The sequence below is a fragment of the Sturnira hondurensis genome, unplaced genomic scaffold (assembly GCF_014824575.4).
Source record: "Sturnira hondurensis isolate 20B ecotype Veracruz unplaced genomic scaffold, ASM1482457v3 Scaffold0009314, whole genome shotgun sequence".
Lineage (NCBI taxonomy): Eukaryota > Metazoa > Chordata > Mammalia > Chiroptera > Phyllostomidae > Sturnira > Sturnira hondurensis.
The window spans coordinates 3,512,434-3,536,095 of NW_028081945.1; the positions used below are offsets into that span (position 1 = coordinate 3,512,434).

Sequence of the window (23,662 nt, forward strand, 5' to 3'; positions counted from 1 at the left end):
AGTATGGTGTCATCCTTCCCTTTTTTTGCAGTGATATCTGGAATTTTATGAGATTGTTATTCACACCTTTTAAAGACTGGCAGATCTTACTGCATTTGTGTATCTACCAGCATGAGTTGCAAGTGGGCCCACTTTGGCAGTGTTTCATCTCAAAGCTCCAAAATAGAATGGGTCTTTTATTTTAAAACTTCTCTGAGTCATTTTTACTAAAGTGCCAAGATACTTCTTTATTCCAGAAGATAAACCAAGAAAAGTGGTCGGCATTTGGAAGGCATTCAATATACATATGTTAATGTAGAAAATATTTTCCTGGGACTGAACTGAACACTGGAGAAAAAGAATACTATTGCTGTTAACAGTCTATATCGTGTGTCCGCTAGGAAAACACCTTGGGTCAGCAACACCAAAAGGCCCTCAGGAGTTCCCAAGGGTGGAAAAGGAGTCTTCACAACTATGGGAATTTCATCACTGATGAGGGGAGAGCATCACTAGAAGTAAAACAAACCCATTTTATACTATTATCTGTCTCTCTGCATTGTCTTCTCTTCTTTTTCTCTAGTTTTCTTTACATAATGTCGTTTTATTTTCATTAAACATTGTTTTTACTATTATTCACTACTTAAATAAATTTAACTTAGGCCACTAACATTACTGTCTCTTTTAGAGACACCCCTAAAGCTTGTTTGCATGGACCCTTTGGACGATTAGCTAAGGTCGAAGGAAATCAAACACTTGCTGAGGAGCCTATGACACAGCATGCTTGTCTGAGAGTCTTTGGTTTTCATGGAGCAAAAAAGGGGCCCCACTTCCAGATTCCCCCTGTGGCCTGGCTGACCTGCACACTAGTGTGATGACTATTCTATGTGGGAGAGGAGTGTCTCTGCAGTATTCTTATTTGCTGTGAAATGAAAATTGCTTCTGACCTCAAAATTTAAAGATACTGTCAAGTTTACACTATCTGTACAGACTAAGGTATGAGTGCAACATATCGCTGGTCCCTCAGAACATTTTTAAAATTATGATTTCTTAATATTTTAAAACAATGCTATTAATACTAAATATTCCTATGTAGCTCTAGAACATTTATTTTCAAATTTTACCTCCACAATGTTAAAATCTTAATGCTCTAGTAATGATATAGTTACCATTAAGAAAAGCAGAAAAAACAATTGTACTCAAAATGTTTATGACATTAACATTGCATTATTAATAGTATTAATAATCATTTTTATAGATAAGACTTTTCAAATTGAAGTAGCACTGTGAAGGCACACATTATATATACTATAAATCTGATTAATATTACAATAATCCTCAGTTCTTCTAAATCCCATATATAATTTACCACTCTTCTTTTTGCAAGAAACTTTGCTTAGAAAATGGAGAAGAGATTTGAAGGATAGAAAAATAACTGATCTTGATCTAAGATTAGATAAAATGTGATTGGCTCCAGTTTGAGTACATTTTATCTTAATTTATAAACTTGGTGCTTAACAGATTATTTCAAATTTACTTTAAGTAAGTTGTTGAAATCATACTTTAAAAAAATTGGAACTTAATGAATAGCAAAGAAAATGCCAAATCTGAATTTTCCTTTAAAAATCACTACATGTTTAGAATTTTATTGACCACTAGCCAGACATTCACATTTTTATATTGTATTCTATAAAACATTTTTACTAGGGCCAATTAAAGAACTCTTGCTTAGTAACATAGTATTATATGCTTCATAAAACAACAACTTGGCAAATATTTTTGAGTGCTAAACAAGTTCTAATTTAATCTAAACAAGTGCTAATTAACAAGATCTAAATTCATAACATTTCATTTAAATTTAAACATTTTACTATTTAGTTATTTTTACTTAATTGCATTTACTATAAATGTTGCCATAAGGGGAAAAGATAGAGAACGTCTGCCACCAGTTTAAAGGGCTATTCTGTGGAACTTACCAGGATCGATGAATTCAATGCCATTGCTACTAAGGTTTAATTTCTTTAGCTTATGAACATCCTCAAACTCCTTGGGTCGAAGCTGGTTGATTTTATTGTATGACAAGTCAAGTTTAACAATATCTGGAGGGATGTTGTTAGGAACTTTCTTCAACTCTGGAAAAATTAACAATATTCAGATTATCAGCTCCTCTTGGCCTCTTTTGCTCTTAGAACTCTTCCTACACCTGTGTGATTGAAGCGTTAGCTTTTAAAGGGGAAAAGGATATCAAAAGCCAAAGAACACTGGTATAAACAAGCCTTAGCATGTGCTAAATTCCACCAAAGCCTGGTTGCACTTCGAGGAGCAACTCATTGCTGAGCTTCCATTAGGCAGCTTTGAGGCATCAAGGAGAGCAGCAGGCATCACAGCTCAGTTGGCTCAGTCAGCAGGTGAGATGGTGGGCTCACTCCTGCCTGTCCATTAGAATGACCTAGGAGGCTTTAGAAAAAGAAAGCCGAAGTGAAATAAAACAAATCGAACCTTCTATTTGTGTCCCCTCCCATTCCCTTCATACTCCCTTGGAGTTTTCACTACTAATTTTTGCCTCTTTGATGCATCTTTGTTTTGTCCCTCTCCTGAGGCCAAGAAAGAAGCTCAGGTCTCTCCCCATAAAAAAAAGAAAAACAAACCAACCAAAAGCTCTTGACCTTGGTGACCCTCAAGCTGTTATCTTATTTTTCCTTTCCTTGGATGCTAAAATTCAAGAAAGAGTCATCCCAGTTTGTTGCCTCTGCTTCCCATCACACACTTATTCCCTGAATCCCTGTGATTTAGTTCATATTCCATCACTCCTCGACTCTTTCCAGGGGACAAGAGGAACCTGACTCCTCAAAAACAACAGTACAACCACAGCATCAGGGCTGCCACCACTGCTGCTGCTGCTGCTGAAAACACCTCTGAACAGGGGTCCAGGGGACTTTTCACAACAGAAATCGAGGCTCACCTCATTTATCTCCTACTATTTATGTTTGTCTTTAAACTATGCTTTTAAAAATGTGAAGTGTGTTTGTTTTATATTTTGGCATAATACTTGCCCTTTCTCTTAATCCTTAGTGAAATATTCTGAAAAGATTTTATTCCATTATAAATAAAGCAAGCGAAGCCTGTGAAGAGAAACAAACATCCCGCAAAAGGAAATTAGAAGAAACAAGTAAAATGTCTGGACTCATTGAGGCCTAGGAATAGCATGACCCAAATGCTTTCTGAATTAGTAGAAATGCTTTCAACTGGGTCGAGTAAAATAAATTTATGGAAAATGATATCCATTAACCCATAATACCCCTTTTGGTACAGAATTACTGAATTGTTGATCAAGTCTCCCAAATATTAAAAAGCCCCCTGTTATTTATGATTTCTTAATTCATAGTATATTTACTTTCGAAGAGACTCAGGCTTATTTTTTTCTAACTTTTAATATCTCAGAATCCACAGTCTTTAATGAGATGGTATTAGCAGTCCCTTGTTTTGTATCCATTTTCCTGTTCAGTTTGCTATCTTTCCTTGATGGGATCTTACCTATCTCTGTATCGACAGGCAGGAACTGTTCTACGTGCTCTAACAAGTATGAACTGATGAGAACCCTATAGCTAAGTTCCATTATTATCCTTGTTTTACAGATGAAGAAACTGAGGCAGAACTCGCCTACAGTCACACTCCTAGGAATGAAACATAAACATGCTTGCCCTGAACATATGCTTCTAACTGCTGTGTCCCCCTCTCACGGTACCCTTCCATTTCCTTTATGCTGTGCCGCCTGATTAGAATCCTGGAGTAGGGGGAAAGGGGGGTAGTGGAGCATCTGGGGTGGAATCAATATTTTGGGATGACCATGAAACCTTTCTGGCTCTGTATTTAAGATAACATCTCGTTGCTTCCAAGCGGGTAACCATAATAATCATACCACAATTCCCTGCTTTGTCTCAATGGTAGTTGTCAACAACAGGCATAGTGTACATTTTACTGACTCATAAAAATGCTTGCCCCTCCTCACCATGGAAACTTCATGAAGGAGGCTTAAAACAATGTATGACATATCATAAATAAATAAGTGGTATGTGGAAGACACCTTTTAAAATGGCATCTAATGATCCCCTCTACTGATATCCACGTCCTTGTGCAAACCCTTCCCCTTGAATATTTGCTTCTAACAATAGAATGAAGCAAATGTAATGGATGTCCCCTCCATTATTAGTTTACAAGAAATTGTGACTTTCCTTTTGCTAGCAGACTCTCTTGCTGGCTTTGATGATGTAAATTGCTATGTTGGAGAGGCTTGAGTGACAAGGATTAAAGGTGGCTTCTGGCCAATAGCTGGCAAGAAACTCAGGCCCCAAGTCCAATGGCTCTTAAGGAATCAAATTCTGCCAACAGCCATATCAGCTTGGAAGGGAATCCTTTTCCAGTTCAGCCTTCAGATGAGACCAGAGCCCTGAGCCCTGGTCAACACCTTGACTGCAGCCTCATTAGAGATCCTGGAGCAGAGGTCCCAGCTGAACCACATCTGATCTTCTGACCCACACAAACTGTGAGATAATACAATGTGTTGTGTTTAAGCCATTCAGTTGTAGGATAGTTAGACAGCAATAGAAAACTAACTCATGGTAATAGGAGCTCATTAAATGTTTCTTAAGTTTAATGATTCAGGAATATTGAAGCCTCTTGTAATAAAAGTGCTTTTGTAACAGGATGCAGCCAAGAGGGGGCGGCTCAAAAAGGGATTTGGAATGGGGTCCAGAACTCAAGGTGTCCAGGAAATATTAGGATGTTCTCACCCTTCCCCCTCAACAGGTGTGAGTTGGGGGAAGAGACAAATGGAGCAGGACCATTGAGAGCTGTTTTGCATAGCAACAGCTTTGCAGCTAACCTCTGGCATGGTCATTAACATATCTATAAACTTTAACTGGTTTCATAGATATGTTAAATAGCTGTGGCCATGCTCTGAGCCAGGGGGATGGAAGTGACTTCCACCCAAGAGGTAACTGGGGGGCAGGTCTCCCTGTTACAGCACCTGCGTGAGAGCTTGGAGATGATTGGCTCCATGCCATTGGGCCACACCTGCCCAGACTCATGATGGCAGCCCAGTAAAGTTGGGAGGATGTGGGAGTGCTGGCAAGTGTAGCGGATGGGGGGAGGAGTCAGAAATGGGGCCGCAGAGGAAGATTGGTGCAGAGTATTTAAACCCAGACTCCGCAGCCATTGAGGAGAGAAAGCCATGAGGCTTCTGGCAGAGTGGGGATCCCCGCAGCCATGTAAGAAGGGAGAGTACCATGCAGCTTCACCAGAGAGAGAGCCTCGTGCAGCTTTGCAGAGAGAACCATGCAGGTTTGCAGAAAGGTCCATGTAGCTTCTGGCAGAGTGGGGATCCCCACAGCTTTGGTAGAAGAGGATCACATGACTTCAGGGTGATCCTCATGACTTTGGCCACATGGCCTGGGAAGCAGGAGAGACTTTGCCTGGAAGAAGGGCGAGAGAACTCTTTGCCAGTAGGCAATGAGAAGGTGCCACATGGCTTTGGATTAATTGGAGATCCTGCCTGGATGGTGACACAGCTGACGGTGCCAGTGGCCTGAAACATGGATGTGTGCTTCTTTTCCTGAATTACAGTACCCTGAATTAGGGCAGGAGGAGAAGGAAGCACTGTGGGCATCTATGGGCATCCAAAAGGACTTTGATATTTTAATGGGGACATTAGGTCACTACTTTAAGTCTGTATAGCTTTAAATAAACCTTTCCTTTCCTTTTCACAAACCTCTGGCATTGAGAGACGTCTTTCCTCTGGCAGTGGACATAATGAACGTGTGTGTGTGTGTGTGTGTGTGTGTGTGTGTGTGTGTGTTTGGTAATAGTTTTTTGAATCCCTGGATAGGCCAAATATTGCCCCCTCGCCTTGGACCTCTATTCTGTAACATTTTGAAAATTTGAAGTGATCTTATTTCTGTCCTCTGATAAGACATTGTTCCATTTGACCTAGACTTGTGTCTTCCACCATACTGAAAAGTGAAAGAGTTTAAGAAAAACTTATTATTATGTTGCAACACGGAGGTAATCCTCCCCTTAGGATCAGCAACACTCTGTTTGGAGAGCTGTATTCTCTCCTGGGGACTGCACGTAAACAAGGAGATTGAGATGTGGTGATGATTGAAAACCACAGAGACAACTGAGAACAGACAGTAGAAATGATTTCTTGGCACTTAGCATTTGATAGCTATTGAGAATGGCTGTGTCATCATCTTAGAAGGCTTATCAAAGAAGAATAGAGCCTTATTTTAAAACCCAGAATCCCACCTCTTCTCACTTCTTCCCCTGCTCGCACCTTGGTCCGAGCCACGGTCACCTCTTGTTTGAGTTATCCCAATAGTGTCCTAAACCCATGCCATCCTGTTAAAACATAAGTCAGATCATGTCATTTTTCCAGAAGTCCTCCCACCCTGCAGATGGCAGAATCCTTCAATTGTTTTCCATCTATGAATAAAGCCCAAGTCCTCAGGAAGGCACTATAATGCCATTGAAGGATGTAGGTCTCGTCACCAGAGTTAGCCTCTTTCTCTGAGGTTCTGGAAAGCAGCCTTTTTATCAGGACTTGCTTACTGAACCCACATCTGCTGGGCAGGATATGTGACCACTATAGGACAAGCTAAAGTGGGTTAACCACAAATAAGTGGGTAGAAAAAAGGGCCAATGAGAACACCCTGAAACCCAGCATAAATGACGTGGCAGACCTGTGGACGCTGGAAAGGCACAAGAATTGTGGAACTGACTTTGGCATTGTTAGCAGCGTCCCTGGGTAAAAATAGGATCCACAAGTAATACCAGGACTTGCAAACCAAAGCCTTTACTAGCATAGCTTAGAAAAATCCGGGAAAATGTTATTGTATTGATGGGTAAAAACAATTCTTTAGTTCTTTAACTTTAAGCTTGCATGATACTTGAAACTATTGATGTAAAGTATGTTTGCTTTGATAAAGATTGCACAGATACTCATTTCTCCAGGCCAGGAACAAATTTGATCACTGTGACATTTCTAAACCAAGTACCACATTGTTATTTGCTGCTACCTGAAACTCTTGGTAAACACTCAACAAATACCATATTTAATTTACTTGATTATCACCCCTGACAAGCCTTACTGATTGTGTGGAGGAAACTGGCAAATTTTCTCCACATAATTTCCCATTTAGTAGGCTTTCTTGGCTGTCAGCAATGTCAGAACTACTCTGAATGTTTGGAAGTAGTAGGTAAAGAAACATACATGGGCCTATTGGTTGGAAAAAATTTTTTTCAAAATTATTTTCAAGCCAGCACAGAAATTGACTTCAGAGGCTGCTGGGAGCAATTTATTGGCATAATTCTCCCCAGTCCTAATCTTAGAGGTAAAACTGAATCCTTATAAATGGTAAACTATTCTGGTAAATGTGAAGCTACAAAGGAGTTTTAAAACTTCTTTCATGAATTTTTGGCAAATCCATTTACCTCAATATGGCATAAACATGCCTTTCAACTAATTTCACATTTATTTCCTTTGAAAGACTAACTTTTGTTGGCAAAGTGCCTGACTCCCAGTGAATAAAGCTATTATTTCTTTTTCTTACTGTCATATGTTTAAGACAAAAATAGTGATCTTTGAGGTCTGTGTGGTCAAATTGGCACCTATTAGATACCCTGCACACAGCATCTGACTCATCGTCTGTCAGGAAAGCCACAGCTCCTGAGGGAGTGGAATCTGTGTTCAGGTTCCCTGTGTGGGATCACATGCATGGTATGCTATACAGAGCCTGATAAGGGTTCAGATTCTTTAAAATTCTTCTTTTTAAATCCTAACCTGAGGATATGTTTTCTGATTTTTGAGAGAGGAAGGGAGAGAGAGAGAAGAAGGGACAGAGAGAGAGAAAGAGAGAGCGAGAGAGAGAGAGACCAACGATGTAAAAGAGAACCATTGATTGGTTGCCTCCCTTACGAGCCCCGACCCGGGATCCACACCACAACCTAGGTATGTGCCCTGACTGAGCATTGAACCACAATCTTTTGGTAAATGGGACAACACTCCAACTAACTGGGCCACCTGGCCAGGGCACAATTCTCCTTGATTAATAGATGTATCCAGAATCTTGAAGGAAGAGATAATGTTTCATGGCGGTCAGTTGCTTAGAAACTGCTTGTGGACAGCCTGTGTGAGCTCAAAAGGGAAACTTAACTTCTCTACACCTCAGTTTCCTCGTTTATAAAATGAAGATAATAATAATACTTCTTTTAAAGTTGTGAGGAGTAAATGAAATAATGCATGAACCTGCTGTCTTAGGCACACCAAGCATTTAGATGACAACTCTTATTCATTAATATCACTGCTAGTTTCACTCTTGACGGCATGTTTTAGGCATTCTTTGATCCTACATAGTGTCTAACATGATGCACAATCAAAAGCATTACTACAGTCTGGCAGGGAGCCAGAGCCGAATATTGCAGAACAATTATTCTTAGCATTTGACATTTATTACCTCTTTATAGAATGGGATATGGAAAATTACAATGAAATATATTCCGATTGTCATACTTGAATTCTAGACATGATTTGTAACCTCGATGTAATTTTATTTTTAAAGGTTGTTTAAGATGATTGCTTTGCAAGAGCAAAGGAAGCAGCACAATTGTTATCATCAATCTGAACATGGCTCTGTGCCAGGCAGCACCAAAGGGCATTTAATAGATAAAGTCTTTGCCTTAAAACTTATAGGGATGAGCAATATGCCAAAATGTTAAAAGTAGTCAATGGATTTATATCAACCATAGTGAAAGTGGTTTATATTAATTATATTAAAAGACAAAAGTACGCTTCATTTTATCTACATTTTTAAATCTAAAAACTGTAGCCTCTGCCTTATATGGTCATTAACATGTGGAGGAACTTGGATTGTCTATTAGTGCATGAGCCTATGTTACATGTGCTGTGTAAGTCATTAAATTTCACTTATATTGTTTTCCAGTTAAAGATTAGGTATTTTTTAAGCAAAGGGAATATATTTATGAGGCATAGCAAGAAGGTTTTGTTTGGACAATAAATGAAGAAAATAAAGCATTACAACTGTTTGTATTTTTGCCAAGAGAGAAACAAAAATATCATGAAAAAAAAAGACAAAGGTAGAAATAGGTGCAGAGGGAGAGAACAGCCGAAGAAAAGAAAAGCAGTAAGAAAGAAATTTCCTAATAAGCTATCTCTTCTTAAGTGGCAGTGTAGTCTAGCTATAGAAGTCTTTAATTTTATGTTGATGTCAATTTCTTCACACATTCTCCAGAATGAAGTGCTACTCATGGTAAAAATATCAGGGAAATTCCACCCAATCTATTACAGAGAAACTGCACATACTGACTTTTCTGGAATTCACTAATGCTTCTATTGTTAAGACAGAATATAATCCGATTAATACTAAAAGACAGCAGGCTCGGGTAGACCAAGGTCCAAATCTTTGCTTTGCTATTTACCTGTGAGACCTCAGCCAAGTGACTGAGTTTCTCTAAGAGTTATTTTCCTCAATGTAAATGGAGTTAGATTACCTTCCTAGAAGTCAACTGTGGACTCCATGTATAGGGACTACCTAGAACATAGCAGGTTCTCAGTTAATGAAAACTCTCTTAATTCAGAGAGCCCCAGAACAGCACCCACCCCCTAGGTTATGATGCTGTGATTGCTCTCAAATCACAGGGCATCAAATTATACACAGTTCACAGGGTGACACAGTAAGCAAACCTCCCATGCCACATGGCAGTGATGTGACCTAACCAGGTGCCACCTTCCAGAGCTGGATAGCAGGTCAAGGCTTGAGCATGACTTTGCCAGTAAATTAACAAATTTACTGCTGGCTCAGGTTGCCTGCTTCTGCCATGCAAATGAATTCCTGCCTATGGTTCCCCTGAGAGGATCCAGAGTCTCCATGTTCGTAGCCTTCCCTTTCTGTTCTTAAAGAAACAAAACCAGCAAAATCTCACAAAGTAAGTGGAAAGCATGATACCATGCCCCATAAGACCCTAATTTGATGACATCTGGCTTTAATATATTATTACAAATAAGTTATTAATCCATGCCAGAAATGGAAGTCAGACCCTGTCATGGCTTGTTATCCTAGTGCAGATTAGCAGTTCTGAGACCATACTCTGAGAATGTCCTCACTAATATGTCAAGAGCATTATTAAAAATCTCCCTTCTGTTTTATTTCATGAATTTATCTGGTGTGCAAATCCTACACAGTACTAACACAAGAATGTGTATGATATAAAACCCAGTAATGATTTTCAGGAAGTAGGTAATATTCTGGAAAGATTCCCTTAGTCTCACAGTTTGGGGATTAAATATTTTCGACTTAATTTTTTTCAATATTTTTGTGTTCTGTTTTGGGTGACCTGGGACAAATAAGATACAGAAAGTTAGCAAGTACTTATTGAAGCCTTAAGACTGAATTACAAGATACACTATCACTACAGAGTGCTTGGCCTCCCTCTGACAGTGCTCTCACCTGTCCAGTCCTGCACATAGTTTTCCTTGAGATAGTCATTTCCTCACAGATGCACAACATGTTTTGACTTTACCTGGGGTAAGTTGGGTTAGGTAGACAGCAATTTGCACTTGTTTTCATACCCACCGGCTTACCTACATAGATTAAATTACGTTAGTTTTAAGATTAAAGATATTCCTTATAGGCACAGATTGCAGAGCAGATATGAGCAGAACCCAGATTCTATAAGATGGCAATGAAGCAGGTGGAAGCTACACTAACCTCCTCCCAGGATCAAACTGGAATGACAACTAAATTATAGAAAAATAATCCTGAAAAACCAACTGAACACAAGCTGGAGAGAAGTCTTATAACAATGACTTATAGAGGAAATCAGATCACCACAACGAGACTGGTAGAGAGTGTGGAGGCACGAGAGGGTTGGCTGGGCTCTGGCAGGTGGCAGCTGAAGTGCTAGAGGGACATTTCATAAGCCTGGGGGGTACCCCTGAGAAGTGTGGGGTCTAAACTCCAAGCTGGGCTTCCCAGCCTAGAGCACCAGACCTTGAAAGGGCCCCCAATAACATTTGACTGTGAAAAGCAGCAGGACTTCTGTGTGACAGGGAGAGACAGCTAGAGATGCAGAGGGCCTGTTAAAGGGACCACATACAAAATTTCATGTGAAGTCACTTACCCTGGGCTCCAGGAGAAGAAGGGAAGAGTGTACTAGAAACACATGAAGAAAGACTGAGGTTTGAGGCTCTGGGGAAAAAGCTAAAGGGTCAGCCACCAGGATCACTGCCCTGAGTCATCCCCCATACCGCAGAAGCCATCTTTCTTGGGCAGAGCACAGCCCTGCAAGCATCAGCAGCCTAGGAGGAAGCAATAGCACCACCTGCAGGAATCCATCTCACCCCACCAATGGAGCTTAAGCCAGGCTGCTGAGCACAACTGGAAGCTATTTTATTGATTAAGCCTAACAGCAAAGGCAAACCTCTGGGAGCTTGAGACTTCAGCTGACCTTCCCCCAGGCCTGGCACTGGTAGAAGCCAGCCTTTGAGTGTAGCTTGGCTTTTTCTGCAACACCAAGGCCAGCAAAGGGAGCCAGAAGATGTGGATTACTGATAGCTCCAACAGGTAGACCAGAGCCAGTCACACGTAGTGCCTGACGCAGGGCTGAATCAGACTCTTTGTGGATCAACCTAACACTTAGAAACAAATATGAAAAGGCAGATAAAATGCGAAAAGAAACAGACCCCAACTGAAAGAACAATAGAACCTGCCAGGAAAAGAACTAAATGAAATGGAGGCAACTAATTTATCAGACATAGAGTTTAGAGTAATGATTATAAGGATACTCAACAGTATTAAAAAAGACAGAAACCATAAAAAAGGACCAGGTAGAAGTAAAGAATGTGGATCAAGATGGCAGCATAGGCAGACATGGCTTATATCTTGGCACAACCACTTCAAAATGATGACTGAAATATAGAACAACCATGGTTCAGAACTGCCATAAACTGAGTTGAAGGGAAGTCTGACAACTATGGAATTAAAGAAACCACATCCATCCAGACTGTGGGGCAAGGTGGATAAAAATTTGGGAAGGATATCTTGGGAGCAAGGAGTCTGTCCCCAACTAGGCCTTCCAACCCAGGGTTCCAGTGCCAGGAAGGTAAATCCCCACAACTTCTGACTGCAAACACCAGTGAAGATTGAGTTGGTGGAAGAAATTTCTGGAGCTCAAGCAGTTCTTCTTAAAGAACCCAACATGAAATCATCTACTCAGACACAATCCTTCAGAGCTCTAGCACTTGAGTAGAAGCTTGAAAGGCACCAATGGCATTCCAGAAGGAACTGCAGTGTCTGGCATCAAAGCAAGCAGAGGCCATTGTACTTTTTCTAAACCCTCCCCCAACAGAGCCACAGAGCCAGCCGGCCAGCTGGTGCCGTATCTGTTATTCCATCACCCTACCTAATACTGTGTGACCCACCTTGGAGATCCCCAGAGACTCTGCCCCAACCAACTTACAGGCCTACCCAAGCTGCTTTTCCACATAAATAGCTGGTCTTGGCTCATGCTTCACAACTTCCTAAATCCTCTCAAATAAGCAACAGCTTCCCTCAATGCACCCCAGGCCCAGCACTAGCAGCAGCCAGACTATATTCACAGCTTGGAATCTCTAAGCCCAACACAAGTAGCAGCCATCTCAGATTGCTTTATAGCTCAGGCAGAGTGGCCCTGAGCAAAACACAGGTCGGGGCTGACTTTGGCCCATACCCCTGGGAAACCCAAGGGCCAATGCACCCAGCGGACAGCTACAGACCACGTCAGAGTACGGCAACCATGCCCCAGCACAGCTGATTCTCCATGCAGGGCAGAGGTTGGTGGTAAATGGTCACAGACAATCTTTGCAGCTGACTGGCCTGGGTAATCCCTACCATTGATCTGCCAACAGCAACCAAGACTCAACTAAAAGAGAAGGGTGTACTCAGTCCACACAAAGGGTTCACCTCAAGTACCCAGCCTGGGTGGTAGAGGAGGCTGTACTAGTGGACCCTATAGGACACCTCCTATATTAGGCCACACTACCAATAAATTGGATCAAAGCAACTCTACCTAATACATAGAAAGAAACACAGGGATGATATCAATACAAAGGGTCAAAGAAACACAACTCAAATGAAAGAACAGATGAAAACTCCAGAAAAAGAACTAGAAAATGATGATAAGCAATCTATCAGATACAGAGTTCAAAACACTGAAGATAAGGATGCTCAAGGAACTTAGTGAGGACATAAACAGTATAAAAAATATTCCAATCAGAAACAAAGGATTTACTAATTGAAATAAAGAGGAATTTATAGGGGACAACAGTAGAGTGGATAAAGCTGAAAATCAAATCAATGATTTGGAACATAAGGAGGCAAAAAACAACCAATCAAAACAACAAGAAGAAAAAAGAATCTAAAAAAAATGAGGATCATATAATCAGCCTCTGGGAGAACTTCCAGAGGTCCAACGTTTGCATCTTAAGGGTGCCAGAAAGAGAAGAGAAAGAGCAAGATATTGGAAATCTATTTGAAAACAATAATGAAAGAAAACTTCCCTAATTTGGTGAAGGAAATAGACATGCAAGTCCAGGAAGCACAGAGAGGCCCAAACAAGATGGACGCAAACAGGCCCACTCCAAGATACATCATAATTAAAATACCAGAGGTTACAGATAGAGACTCTTAAAAGTAGCAAAAAACAAGAAGTTTGTTATCTACAGGGGAGTTCCCATAAGACTGTCGGCTGATTTCTCATAAGACACTTTGCAGGCTAAGGGATTGGCAAGAAATATTCAGAGTCCTGAAAAGCAGGGACCTAAAGTCAAGATTACTCTATCCAGCAAAACTATCATTTAGAATGGAAGGGCAGATAAGGAGGTTTTCAGACAAGAGAAAACTAAAGGAGTTCATCTTCACCTAACCATTATTATATGAAATGTTAATGGACTGATTTAAGAAAAAGATCAAAACCATGAACAATAAAATGGCAAAAATACATATTCATTGACAATTGAATCCACAAAGCAAACTAGGCAAACAAGAAGAACAGAGACAGACTCATGGATACAGAGAGTGTTTTGATGGTTACCTGATGAAAGGTGTTGTAGGGGAATGGGCAAAAAGGTGAGGGGATTAAGAAGTACAAATAGGTAGTTACAGAATAGTGATGGGGATGTACAATACAGTATAGTAAACAGTGGCCAAAGAACTTATACATATGAACCATGGACATTAACAATGGTTTGGGGATTGCCTGAGGGAGTGGAGCATGCAGGGTGGAAAGGGAAAAGGGGGGGAAAATCAGGACAACTGTAATAGCATAATCAATAAAATATGATTCAAAATAAATATAAAATACTGAAATCTTAAAAGAAGAAACAAAAATGCAATACCTGAAATAAGCAATTTGTATAAGGAATAAACAGTAGGTTAGATAAAGCAAAGGATCAAATCAGCTATTTGGAAGACTAGTTAGAAAAAATACCCAAGCAGAGCAGCAAAAGAAAGAAGAATTTTAAAAAATGAGGAGAGTCAACATCCACATCATGGGAGACCAGAAGTAGAAGAGAATGAGCCAGGGATGGAGAACCTATTTGAAGAAATAATGATCCAACAATTCTCCAACCTAGTGATGGAAAAACACACATTAATACAGGAAGTGCACAGAGTCCCAAACAAGATAGCCCTAATGAGGTCCACACCAAGACACATCATAATTTAAGTGCAAGGCTTAAAGAAAAGGAGAGAATCTTAAAAGCCACAAGAGTAAAGCTGCTAGTTTCTGACAAGAAAGTTCCCATTAGACTCAGCTGATTTCTCAACAGAAATTTTCAGGCCAGAAGAGTTCGGCATGAAATATTCAAAGTGATAAAAAGCAAGGACTTACCATGAAGGCTACTTTACCCAGCAAAGCTATCATTTAAAATTGAAGTAGCAGTAAAAGAGCTACCCAGACAAGAAAAAGATAAAGGAGTTTATTAAAACAAACTCAGTACTGCAACAAATGTTAAAGGGCTTGCTTTAAGAAGAAGAAGAAAAAAGGAAAATAGTTTTAAAATGGCAACAAATATGTGTCTATCAATAATCACTTTTAATGTAAATGGCTTAAAGTCTCAAATTAAAAGACATAGAGTAGCTGAGTGGATAAGAAAATAAAACCCATATATAAGCTGTCTCTAAGAGATCACCTCAGAATGAAAGATCACACAGAGTAAAACTAAAGGGACAGAAAAAGAGATTTCATGCAAATGGAAATAAAAAAAGCTGAGGTAGCAATATTTATATGTGATAAAATACACTTTGAAACCAAGGCTATAGTAACAGACAAAAAAGAACACTATATAATGATAAAAGCAACAATACAACAAGTGGATGTAATCCTAGCAAACATTCAAACACCCAACTAGGGGCACTAAATATGTAGAGCAAATCTTGATGGACATAAAAGGAGAGATTGACAGAAATACAGTCATAGAAGAGGATTTTGACTTCAATGGATAGATTTTCCAGACAAAATCAAAAGGAGACTGTGGCCTTAAATGACACATTAGATCAAATGTATTTAATATATTCAGGTCATTTCACCCCAGAGGAGCAGAATATACATTCTTTTCAAGTGCACATGGAACATTTTCTAGGATAGACCACATATTAAGACACAATATAAGTCACAATAAATTTCAAAAGATGGAAATCCTATCAGGCATTTTCTTTGACTACAATGTTATGAAACTAGAAATCAATCACAAGAAAAAAGCTGATAAATACCCAAAAACATGGAAGCTAAATAACATGTTATTAAACAATGAATGAGTCAACAATGAGATCAAGGAAGAAATAAAAAAAATACCTTAAAGCAAATGAAAATGAGAATGCAACAATCCAAAGTCTGTGCCACAAGAAAAGCAGTTCTGAGAGGGAAATTCATAGCACTACAGGCCTGTCTCAAGAAACAAGAAAAAGCTCCAATAAACTATCTAACTTTACACTTAAGGAACTTGAAAAAGAACAACAAACAAAGATCAAAGTATGTAGCAGGACGGAAATAATAAAGATCAGAGCAGAAATAAACAAAATGGAGTCAAAAAATTATACAAAAGATCAATGAATCCAAGAGCTGGTTCTTTGAAAAGATAAAGAAGATTGACAAACCTCTAACTAGACTTATCAGTAAATGCCAGAGAGGATCCAAATAAATAAAATCAGAAGTGAGAGAGGAGAAATAACAACTGACACCAAAGAAATACAAAGGATTGTAAGAAAATATTATGAACAACTATATGCCAACAAACTGGGCAACCTGGACAAAATGGATAAATTCCTAGAAACATACAATCTCCCAAAACTCAATGAGGAAGAATCAGAGAATCTGAATAGACAGATTACACCTAGCGAAATTGAAGCAGTAATAAAACCTCCCCCCCAAAAAGACCTTGGACCAGATAGCTTCACAGGTGAATTTTACCAAACATTCTCAGAAGAAATAATACCTATCCTCCTCAAACTACTCCAAAAAATTCAAGATGAGGGAGCATTTCCAAGATCACTTTTTGAGGCCATCATTATCCTAATTCCAAAACCAGATAAAGACACTAAAATGAAAGAAAATTATACATCAGTATCCCTAACGAACATACATGCTAAAATCCTCAACAAAATGTTAGCAAACCAAATACAGCAATACATCAAAAAGATCGTATATCATGATCAAGTGGGATTTATCCCAGGAATTCAAGATTGGTACAACATTTGCAAATCCATAAATATGAATCACCACATAAACAAAATAAAGGACAAAAACCACATAATCATATCAATAGATGCAGAAACAGCTTTTGATTAAATCCAGCACCCATTCATGATTTAAAAAATACCTCTTAGCAAAGTGGAAATTGAGGAAACAAACCTAAACATAACAAAGGCCATATATGACAAACTCATTGCCAGCATCATACTCAATGGGGAAAAATTACAAGCATTGCCCTTAAGCTGAGGAGCAAGACAGAGATGTCAACTTTCATCTCTCAGGTTCAACATAGTACTGGTAGTGCTAGCCACAGCAATAAGAGAAGGAGAAATGAAAGGAATCCAAATTGGAAAGGAAGAAGCAAAACTGTCTTTACTGCAGATGACATGATAGTGTACATAAAGAACCCCAAAGAGTCCACCAAGAAACTATGAGAACTGATAAATGAATTCAGTGAAGTAGCAGGATACAAAATTGATATCCAGAAATCAGTTGCATTTTTATATGCCAATAATAAACTAACAGAAAGCAAAATTAGGGAAAAAATTCCATTCACAATTGCCTCAAAAAAGAATAAAATACCTAGGAATAAATCTAACCAAGGATGTAAAAGACCTGTCCTCAGAGAAATTAAAGAAGATACAGATAAGTAGAAACATACTGTGTTCATAGATTGGAAGAACTAACATCCAAGCTACCCAAAGCAATCTATAGATTCAATGTAATTTCTATCAAGATTGCAACGTTATATTTCACAAAACTGGAACAAATATTTCAAATATTTATAATGAATCATGAAAGGTCCTGCATAGCAATAGCGATCCATGAAAGAAGAAAAAAATTGGACAAATCATACTACCAAATATTAAATTAAACTCTAAAGCCATAGTAGTGAAAACAGCATGGTACTGGTACCAAAATAAACATATCAATGAGATAGAATATCAACCCCAAAACAAACTCACACCTTTATAGCCAATTCATATTTGACAGAGGAAGTAAGCACAGAAAATGAATGGGCTAATGGTAGTTTATTCAGTAAATGGGTTGGGAGAATTGAACAGATATGTTCAGAAAAACAAAACTAGACCATCTTCTTACACCACACACAAGAAGAATTCAAAATGGATTAAAGACTTAAATGTTAGACTCAAAGCCATTAAAATCCTAGAAGAAAACATAGACAGTAAAATCTCAGGCATTGTTCATAGCTATACTTTATCTGATATATCTCCCCAGGCAAGGAAAACAAAGGAAAAATAAAACAGATGGGACTACATTAAACTAAAAAGTTTTTGCATAGCAAAGGAGAGCATCAACAAAATAAAAAGACAACCCATGGGAGGAGAACAATTTCTCCAATACATCTGATAGGGGGTTAGTATCCAAAATTTATAAAGAACTTACAAAGCAACACCACAAAACAAACAATCCAATTAAAAAATTGTCAAAGGACCTGAACAGACATTTCTCCAAACAAGACATACACATGGCCAATATACATATGAAAAGATTCTCAATGTCACTAATCATGAGGAAAATGCTAATTAAAACCACAATGAGATACCATCTTACACTTGTCAGAATGGCTATCATAATATATCAACAAACTACAAGTGCTGGTGATGATGTGTAAAAAGGGGAACCCTTTTGCACTGTTTCTGGAAATGCAGACTAGTGCAGCCACTGTGGAAGGCAGTATGGAGATACCTCAAAAAATTAAAAATGGATCTGCCTTTTGACCAAGAGATTCCACTGCTGAGAATACACCTGAAGAAACCCAAAACACTAATTCAAAAGAACATAAGCACCCCTGTGTTCATTTCAGTGTGATTTATAACCAGCAAATTATGGAAACAGCCCAAGTATCCCATCAGTACATTAGTGCATAAAACAACTATAGGGCATTTACACAATGGAATACTACTCTGCTGTAGAAAAGAAAATTTTAGCATTTGCGTCAGCATGAATGAACCTGGAGAACATTATGCTAAGTGAAATAAGCCAGTCAGAGACACAAATACCATGTGATTTCAGTTATATGTGGAATCTAATGCACAAACTGAACTTAGTAGCAAAATAGTGACAGACACATACAGTAGGTAGAGAGCAGAATGGCAGGTATTCAGTGGGGAGGGGCAGGGGTGGAGGGATTGAGCAAAAAGGAAAAAGCACTCACGGACAAGGGCAGCAGTGTGGGGACTGTGGGGGAGAGTGGGGTATGAAGGGGATACATGGTAATGGAAAAAATACCAACCAAAATATATAATAAATGAATGAATAAATAAATACAGTTTTTTAACTTAAAAAAATTAGGATCCTTATTTGCTGTTCCTCCTACCCTCCTCTAATATTCCCTAAATCACCAACCTTCTTGAGTTTGAACTCCAGAAAAGCTTGGAGTAGGGTGCATTGACATTGGAGAAAGATTTGGGGGGAAGTTACACCAGAAACTCCAAGGCATGGTTAGGTGTAAGAAGAGTTACAAGATTCAAAGAACCTTTAAAATCATCTGTGAAAATGGAAAAGCAAGAAACTTACGAACCTTTCCTTTTGCAGTCCAGTGTTTGTACGGGAAACACATAAATGTGGCAAAGAGAAGAGTCCGCCTCAGGTTTCCTGGCAGGGGGTCTCCTTGACGCTTGGGGTTTGGGGTCCAGTTGTTTCTTTTCTTCTTCATTACATAACTCTTCAGATTTTACCTGCCGCAGTTTCTTATTTTTTAGTTCCTGTGGGCTATTGCACTTGGCGTAGTTCCCCAAATTTCGATTCTTTGGAACCTGCAACATTGAAATAAGTGTTTCCATGTCACAAGTGCAGTGCCAGGGGTTGTCATAAAGGCGCAGGTAGCTCAGGAGAGGCATATAAATGAACACTTCTTCTGTCAACACTTTGATCCGGTTATGCTGCAGTAAGAGAGTGGTAAGTTTGTTTAAACCAAAGAACGCCTCACTCTCAATTTTGGAGATCTCATTCTGCTGTAGATCCAAGCTTTTAAGCTTTCCGAACTTGGAAAACATGTTGCTCTTCAATACATGGATCTTGTTTCTTGCTAACAACATGTGCACCAAATCGTGAGGCCAGCCAGGCAGCACATAAAGTAGTTTTCTTTCTTGACAATCTAAGTATTTCTCATGAAGATATGTGTACACTTCACAGGGGAGGTCTGGTGTGGAGCGTTTGACCGGGCTGGAGCCTCTCCGGCCTCCACCCACCAGGCCATGATTCGTTTGGTTTTTCACACCCCCAGGGTCTGCCCTGCGGAGCTCAGCAGCTTTACAAAAGAAAAGCAGGGTTATGATGGTAACCACTCGCATCCTGACATCCAGCTGGCCCCAATTACTTAGTGTGACAGATGGAACAATGAAATTATTCCTTTGAAATCCAAGTTTGGGTAATTTTAACTAATGCACATCAGGAACAATGAGATCCAGCTGAGGTATGGTAGAGCCCCTAGGTTGCAGGAGAAAAAAAAACATTTAATTAAGGACCATTCTGAGCAATGTTACTGACAGATAATAGCTTGTTTTAAAGCAAAGGCATTCCAGATTATAAAGGCATGTTTAAAATGGTGGTGTATAAGGCTCACACCCTCCTATGTACCTTGTTTAGTGGCTAAATGTTTGAGCCCAAAGTTCAAATCCAAACTCTCCTGATTGCTTAACTGTGCAAACTTGGGCTGATTATTTAACCTCATCTTCTGCATCTGTAAAATGGGGCTGAAGATAGCTCTAGTATTGTAGAGAGGATGAACCAGGCACTTCACAGTGCCTGGTCCAAGAGAAGTATTCATCAAGGTTAGGACTTAGCATTAGAAAAACTGAAACCTGTAGTTCATCATCACATTGGATTCAAGAAATTAAGAGGTTTCTCCTTACAGCCTTGAGGTGTGCAAATAGGAGGACTCCAATGACTATCTTCCCGAGCTTGTTTTTCTCTTCCCTTTATTGTCTTCCAGTCACCAATCACATTTAAAGTGGGCTCCAGAAGTGCTCAGTGTAAACTGCAACTGTCCTTATCTCCTGCACAGCTTCGCTCAAAGGGCACTTTCCCAGCGAAGAAGTCTCTGACTGCTGCATTCGAAGTCACACCCCTTTCCCTTCACTGACTGCCCTCCACACTTTTTCTGGTTTCATTTTTCTCCAGAGTACTTCTCACCACCTGTCAAAGCACCTATTTAACTTCTTTTGTTTACTCTCAGTCCCCCTCCAAACCCAAACTAGGATGTACACTCCATAAGGGCAGAGACTTTTTGTCTATTTTGTTCACTGTTGTATTTCTGGTCCCTGTAGAATTTTTAGCACAAAGCACATTCCTGATAAAAACTTGCTGAATGCATGAATGATTCTCAAGTAACCATTCTATGAAAATATTAATCTCATAAGCTTAGTTATTATATTTTGGGGGCAATCTATTTTTTCCTTTGCAAGTATCTTTGATGACTTCCAAGATCTGCACATCTTAAAGAATTGTTTCCATTGTTCAATCCTGAAAGTGGTTTTGGTTTGCATTTATTACTTAGGACATAGTCCATTCTTGGCAGAGGAAGAAATGTTCAAAATGGATTTATAATTAATAACATTTCTGTTGTTATTACCGTGGGGCTGTGTGGTTATGAATGGCAAATGTGTTTTCTATTCTTCGCAGCAGTGTGAATGCCAGGATCACTCCCTAGCCTGGAGTTTTCCTCCGGGATGTGGTCTCCTCCACCTAGAGTGCCTCCCCACTTCTTTGCCTCAAGCATACCTCTATCCACATTTTGTGTTCCTGCTCCTAAATGCTCCTCTCTTGTCTCAGATTTGGAGTTTTACTTCCTGTCAGCCTACACCCAGAGTGCTAATTGTGTATCACTTTGCCATCTGGCTCTTTGCATAGGTGTCGTCTGAGCAATCTGTACAGGCAGCCCTGGCCCCAGAGCTAATCAGGCACTTGGTCTTTCTAACCTTCCACCTCCCTAACTGTAATTCATTGTAAATTGTATGGAAACCTAACCTAAAATAATCATATTTTGTTAATTATTATTTTTGCTGAATTAATTACTATATGTACACTGAAGTATTTGGGGGGAGTATGGTGATGTCTGCAGCTTATTTTAGAATGCATGAAAAATAAGATGAATTGAGGAATAGAGAGATGGATATACAAGTGGATAATGTAATAAAGCTAATACAATAGGATACAAATTATAGAATGTAGGTGGTATGTATATTCATTGTATAATGCTTCAATTATCTCAAATTTTTGTATGTTTGAAAATCTCCATCATAAAATATTCAAAGGAAACAGAAAACAAACAAAAATGAGCAAGAAGTCATGCCACAAAAAAAGCAGGTTGGTTTTAAATGCTTTGAAGCTTAAAACTCTAAATATACACTGCTTTTCCCAAAGTAGTACTTTTCTCTTTCTGCTCCCTTCTGTAGTCCTCAAACAATAATAAACATGTGTGTATATTGAATTTTAAAGCCAAAAGAAATCGTTTTTCTGGGAAAAGAAACCAATACTTAGAATAAGTTACTTGCCAAGGTTTTTGTTTGTTTTCTAATGAATACATTGCATTGACTGTAGGATGGAAAAACTTTAAGTTAAACATTTGTAATATGTTGTTCAGTGATGTGTCACTTGTTTGATTTAGGCCTCTGTAAAAATTTGCAAGAGCTGAATGTCTCTGACTGTCCAACCCTCACGGTGAGTATAAGAAGCTTATTTTACTGCTGTGTACACAGATTTGGACTTGCTACATTGGAGGGCTAATACACAGAGGTTTTGCCAAAATACATGCCTGTGTGCTCATTTAAAATTAAAAATGGAAAAAAACAAACTATGTTAAACATTGGCAAGAAATCTTATCCCATTTATGTAATGCTATTATTAATCCTGTAGATGTATGTCCAAGGTTGGAGTCTTCGGAAAGTGGAAACTATTCAACAATTACACACACATGAACTATATTTATATGTAAGGCCATGCGTGTGTGAGACAGAAACATTGAGACCCAGCAGAAACAATAGGCTCATTATCACTGTCTTCAAGGGGGCAGTGCCAAAGAAGATGAAAATGAACAGCCAACCCCAGCCAACTCCTCCTGGTCTCTGTCTCCAGGCTTCCTTCTACCTCCTATCTGTCCTCCACCCTGTGAGCACATTGATACTCTTTCTAAAAGGCAGATCTGACCATTTCACCCCCATTCTCCATCATTTACACACACTCATCATCTACACTGTTGGGTAAAGTTAAAGCTCTTGAAGATCCTCTGTGGTCTGCCTCTGCCTGTCTTTCCAGCCTCACACACGAAGCTTCAGCGACCAGAAACTGCTATGCTTTCTTTGCTGGTTCGCTCAGCTGCTTCTTGCTGTTTTACATTTGCTCAGGCTGAGCTCTTCATTTGGAATACTCTTCCCCCCCCCCCAATTTTTTTATTTAATTATTTTTCAAGTACAGTTTTCTGTCTATTATTCCCATCCCATCCCACCCCCCATGCTCCCCCCTCCCTCCCATTTCCACCCTTCTCAGTTGTTGTCCATGTATCCTTTATATATGTTCCTCTAAATCCTCCCCTATTTCCCCTGAAATTCCCTCCACTCTCCCCTCTGGTCACTGTCAGCTTGTTCTCTATTTCAGTGTCTTTGGTTATATTTTGCTTGCTTCATTGTTTTGTTGTTTAGCTTTCTGTTAAAGGTGAGATCATATGGTATTTGTCCTTCAACACCTGGCTTATTTCACTTAGCATAATGCTTTCCAGTTCCATCCATGATGCTGCAAAAGGTAGGACCTCCATCTTTCTTTCTGCAGCATAAAATTCCATTGTGTCTATATACCATAGTTTTTTGACCCATTCATTTACTGACGGGCACCTAGGTTGCTTCCAACTCTTGGCTATTGTAAATTG

The 23,662-nt window shown here is 39.2% G+C and overlaps 2 protein-coding genes across 2 annotated transcripts in view; one reads left to right on the forward strand and one right to left on the reverse strand.

Moving 5' to 3' along the window:
* FBXL13 (F-box and leucine rich repeat protein 13) overlaps window positions 1-23,662 on the forward strand; it is a 193,375-nt gene that overhangs the window by 106,942 nt on the left and 62,771 nt on the right. The window contains exon 10 of the mRNA XM_037057044.1: window positions 22,409-22,461. Coding sequence (XP_036912939.1) covers window positions 22,409-22,461 — 53 coding nt within the window. The remainder of the gene's footprint in view (window positions 1-22,408; window positions 22,462-23,662) is intronic.
* Window positions 1-23,662, reverse strand: part of LRRC17 (leucine rich repeat containing 17) — a 40,586-nt gene that overhangs the window by 2,549 nt on the left and 14,375 nt on the right. Inside the window, exons 2-3 of the mRNA XM_037057089.1 lie at window positions 19,322-20,229; window positions 1,953-2,108 (exon numbers count right to left, since the gene is read on the reverse strand). Of these exons, the coding sequence (XP_036912984.1) occupies window positions 1,953-2,108; window positions 19,322-20,093 (928 nt within the window). The 5' untranslated portion in view covers window positions 20,094-20,229. The remainder of the gene's footprint in view (window positions 1-1,952; window positions 2,109-19,321; window positions 20,230-23,662) is intronic.